At 31.1% G+C, this 4,904-nt stretch overlaps 1 protein-coding gene across 1 annotated transcript; it reads left to right on the top strand.

The window, feature by feature from the left end:
• The first annotated feature begins 1,505 nt into the window (after window positions 1-1,505).
• Window positions 1,506-2,771, top strand: LOC120142136 (zinc finger protein CONSTANS-like). The gene is made up of 3 exons (XM_039156878.1): window positions 1,506-1,904; window positions 2,371-2,532; window positions 2,595-2,771. Exons 1-3 carry the CDS (start codon window positions 1,599-1,601, stop codon window positions 2,769-2,771), a joined length of 645 nt encoding a protein of 214 aa, XP_039012809.1. The 5' UTR covers window positions 1,506-1,598.
• Window positions 2,772-4,904: the final 2,133 nt, after the last annotated feature.

Genomic DNA, 4,904 nt, shown 5'->3' with positions numbered 1-4,904 from the left:
TTATTTTTTCAAATCACCTTTCGATGCCACCAATTTCGGTGGCACCATTTTTCAACAAGATCAAGTCGGGTCAGATTTATATTCCAAAAATTCAAATCGGGTTCAGAAGGAAGAGATATGTACTTCGGGTTGGGTGGAAGATATATATTTCAGGCCGAGTCGGGTTGATAAAAAATTCGATCTAACCCATTCCGTTGTCATCCCTACTCATTTTTATTCTCTGATATTTCTTTAGGTTATGAGTTATAGACCCACTAGGAACACCCTTTTTATTTCTCTTAGAACCCCTCACTCTTCTCCCATCTAAGTACTTAGAATAAGTGTTTTGAAAACCAGACTGGACCGGCCGGTTTAACCGCGAACCGCTACCTAGTCCGGTTCAATCTACACCGGTTGAACCGCTACTAGTGAACCGACCGAAACCGTTGAACCGTTCGAACCGGACCGGCTGAAAACCGGAAAAAACCACCAATTTTGTTTAAAAATAAAATAAACTAAACCAAACGATGTCATTTGTTAAACGAGCCAAGTCGAACTCGAGTATTGCTGAGCTCGACTCGAACTTGAAAACTTTAAAAGTAAGCTCAACTCGACTCAAACTCACGAGCTAAAAATTATCAAGTTCAACTCGAACTCGAAATATAATATTGAAACTTGAACTCGAAAAGGCTTGAACACAAAAAAAAAAATTAGAAGCTCGATTGAAGCCTAAAATTCGAGCTTGATTGAAGTGAAAGAATAGTTCACTCAATGCTCACCAAAAGGCTCCATGATTTTGAATGTCAAATTACCTCAATTATTTATAGAAGTTAGTTGGGATGCTCTTATATGTTTCTTAGACATGTGAGATTGTTTTGTTCTCATATTTTCTCTTTAGACTTTTGAGATGATCTTCTATGTTTCTTAGCTATGTGAGATTGTTTTTTTTTAAAAAATTAAACCAAACAATATCATTTTGTTATGCTTTTTTTAGCCCCAAATTTATTTTTTAATTATAATTATATAATTATATTTATTATTTAATATGTTTTACCTTAAATATTATGTTGTAGTTAATTTAAATCATTTTGTTTCACTTAATTTTATGGTTTTTAACTTATATATGTTATGACTTGCTTTGAATATGACTTGTGATATAAAAAATTATTTTTATTAAATATTTTTAGTATTTTTATTTAATTTTTTAAATAATTATGACGTCATCCGGTTCTTCCGACCGATCGGACCGGTTCGACCGGTTGAACCAGTGAACCGATAGCATGGTCGGTCCGGTTGTAAAAACCATGCTTAGAATTAAGATTAAATTTATAATTTAATATATAAAAAATTGAAAACCTATATGAAAGCATATTAGTGCTTGATAAGATAAATTCTAAAATTTTATAACAAACGTTTATTACATTTCGCAAGTAAAAAAATGGTCAATGCTGAGCTCCTTAAAGGATGACATTATCTTAATGTCAGCGTCCATCTTCCTTGGGCTCCTCATTAGTAGCTGCTCTGCACCTCTCTGCTCTTTCCATCCATCCCCCTCTTTATTTCCTTATTTTCTTTAACAAAATAAAATTAAGCCAACCAGAGCCACGTTCCCACTCGCTATGTACGGACAGCCAACATTCTCCTCCTCCTCCGAGTTTCTCTGTGACTTACTGACATATCCCCACGTCATGTCGTCGCCGTTAAGTCCGCTATCTCAACTCACTGTATCCAACTCAGCGACCGAGGTGGTTCAGAGCAGCAGCAGCGGGAGTTACAGTTCCCCGAGCTCGCTAGCGAGTTGCTGCACACAGAGACCCCTTCAAAGAAATGAGCTTCGTTGTCGTTTTGCCTCAAGCCTTAACGACTTCATTGACTCCGGTTCTGGTCCGGTGAGGAGAGTTTTCAGTACCGGTGATCTGCACCAGGTTAGTTATATAAACAAAATAAATTTATATTCTAACTTAAAACTCTATTATCTTTCCTAACAGCAATATTATAATTATAAATTAAAACATAAAAATATATTTAAAATATTCAACTAAAAATTATAGAACAAAATTTCTTAAAAGTTTTAGCTTGAGGTGAGATTAAGAGTTTAGTTCAAAAATGATAAAAAAAACTATACAAATATTTAAAATTAATGAAATTTTTTTACATAATAGACTTGAATATAGCTTGTACGTTTTACATTGGGTTAATTACATTAGATCATCCCAAAACTATTGCTCAAAACTTAAATTGATCCTTAAACTTCAACACGTTCTAATTTGATTCTTCCGTCAATGTAATTGTTAATTTAAGTATTAAATGATAAAAAATTTAAATGCAGAGAGTCAATTGTGCAATTAATTTTATATTATGCCTTAAATTTATGATGATGATGGTGGGCAGGTTCAGCAATGTGGTAGGAGGGCAGAGAGTCAATTGTCTGAGAGCAATGCAATCATTGAAGGAATGAGCAGAGCCTGCCGCTACAGTCCCCAGGAAAAGAGAGAGAGGATTCAAAGATACCGAACCAAAAGGAATCACAGGAATTTCAATAAAAAGATTAAGGTATCTTAAACCTTAATTCCATTGATTTCCTTGTTATTAATACTAATCAGTATTTATGGCAGTATGCATGTAGGAAAAGATTGGCAGACAGCAGGCCACGCATCCGAGGGCGGTTCATAAGAAATACAGAAATTGAAAACGATCCTCAAGTTGAATGGAGCCGCTTAGATGAAGATGATGATATTAGTTGGATTGCCTTTCTAGATATTCACTCCCACCAACTGCTTCCTAATCCTTAATTCTTCTGCTTCTTTTTCTTTACAATTTATGTTTAAGTCTTTCAAAAGGGTGTTGTAAATATGTTTGGTTGCATTATCCATACCAGACTATGCAGAATACCAAGCTTTATATAAATGGCAGACAAGACGACTTGCAGAAACAAGCAATAGTTTCAAGTTTTTTTATGGCTTTAACACCAGTTTTTTTATCATATCCAAATTGTTATTATTTCTTTCGATTTTAAATTTCTTATCTTATGTAATATTTAATAAGAAAAAGAAAAAAAAAACCTTTTTTTTAATTTAACAATGCCGAATCTCATTTTAAAATTTTGGGGTAAAGTATACAAATAGTCCCCTGATTAGGATATTACTTTGTTGAGTCTCCCGACTATTAAAAGCTACAAAATGATCATCTGACTATTCATTATGTTCTAAACTCGTTATTTTCCGTTAAAAATTTAACAACAAACTGAGTTGGACGTTAACCTGCTAATTGAGATATGATAAAATCTGATCTCATAATCTCAAACGACTATCATATCTCAGTTAGCATGATAACTTCTAGATTAGACGACCAGTAATTTTTTTTACAAAAAATGATGAATTAGAAATATAATGAATAATTGAGTGATCATTTTGATACTTTTAATAGTTGAAAGACTCAACAAAATAATTCTATTTAGTCGAATAACTACTTTTTAACTTTTAATAATTATAAACTCAATAAAATAATTTCAAACAATATCGTATAGTCACCGCGCGAGAAAGAATAGCTAGAAGTTCAAGTCACCGCGCGAGGATTTACATATATGCTTATTCTGCTTTTATTTTCAATGATTTTATGCGGAAGAAAAGTCCATATGAGTAGCAAAAGATAAGGGTAAAATAGGGTTTTTAAAGATTGAGGGAGGTTTAAAGAGATGTGACAAACGGCCCACTATTTTGACCGACTATTATTGTCAAGCGACATCAATATTATGTTATTTTTAATAACGAAAGTTAATAATTAATGATATAAATCGATAATATTAATAATTAATTTATTATTTTTAAAATTTTAATATAAAAAAAGAAAATTTACACAAACATTAATGATAATTTTTGTAGTTTACCCTTTTTTATATGTAAACTTATATATTGGAGTTCAAGTCAAGGGAGTAGCATCTATGAGAAATTTGTCCACACCATTACATGGTACAATACCTTGGTTACCTTTAGTAGAGATGTAAATTTATAGCACTCTTATTAAATTTTTGGTTTGCAAATTATATTTATATATTTTATTTTATTGTTTTGTTTATTAAATAGAGCTTCAAATTTATATTCTATTGTTTTGAAAGCTTGACTCAGTATGATTTAAACTCATTTCATAATGTTTCGTAGATTTTTGAAGGATTAAAAGTAAACAAAGATGGTTGGTAATTTGTCGGTCGTTTCAATGATTTAATGTGATATTTTCAGAAGGTTTAAGAGTTATTTTTTGTTTTTATAATTGATTAAATTAATAATTTTCGTCTCTATGATATTTTCACATCAATTTAGCCTATGAAGTTGTTTAAGGGCATCATCCTAACCCTCAAAGTTCATTGGCCGTTTTGACTAGCATAACCGTTATTCTTATGCATATGTGGATTAAGGGATTATGTTAAAATATTTATTAAACACAACAATTAAAAAAATTCTCAAAATTTTATTATTTATTTAAGTGAGATTAAGGAATTAGGTTAAAAATTTTGGAGATTTTTTCTAACTGATGTATTTAATAACTATTATAAATATTTTATTATTTATTTTCTTAATAAATTTCACGTCATCATCAAGCCACATCAGCAATATTGGCTGACATGAAAATTGTTAGCGTCCACAAATGCAGAAGACTAACGATTTTGTTAGTTAAAACAGATTTTGATGGCTAGGATGATGTTCCTAAACAACTTCGAGTGCTAAATTGATGCAAAATTACCATAGGGACGAAAATATAAAGTAGGTCTATTACAAAGGTAGAAATAACCCTTAAACCATTTCAAAAATATTAGATATTTTGGGTCAGATTTGGGATATTATACTTAAAGTAATTTTTTAATGATGTATCATTATATGATTCAATGATAATGTATAGAATTATACACAACTGATACATCAAACTTTCAC

This window comes from Hibiscus syriacus, unplaced genomic scaffold (assembly GCF_006381635.1).
Source record: "Hibiscus syriacus cultivar Baekdansim isolate YM2019G1 unplaced genomic scaffold, ASM638163v2 tig00110819_pilon, whole genome shotgun sequence".
Classification (NCBI taxonomy): Eukaryota; Viridiplantae; Streptophyta; class Magnoliopsida; order Malvales; family Malvaceae; genus Hibiscus; species Hibiscus syriacus.
The sequence above is the reverse complement of the archived record's forward strand: the minus strand, read 5'-3'. Positions and strand labels throughout refer to the sequence as shown.

What these genes read in the sequence shown, in the direction of transcription:
- LOC120142136 (XM_039156878.1), top strand. Translation starts at nt 1,599, where the DNA reads ATGTACGGACAGCCAACATTCTCCTCCTCCTCCGAGTTTCTCTGTGAC. An exon ending in GTACCGGTGATCTGCACCAG is followed by an intron (nt 1,905 to 2,370) that starts GTTAGTTATATA and finishes GATGGTGGGCAG; the next exon opens with GTTCAGCAATGTGGTAGGAG. An exon ending in ATTTCAATAAAAAGATTAAG is followed by an intron (nt 2,533 to 2,594) that starts GTATCTTAAACC and finishes TATTTATGGCAG; the next exon opens with TATGCATGTAGGAAAAGATT.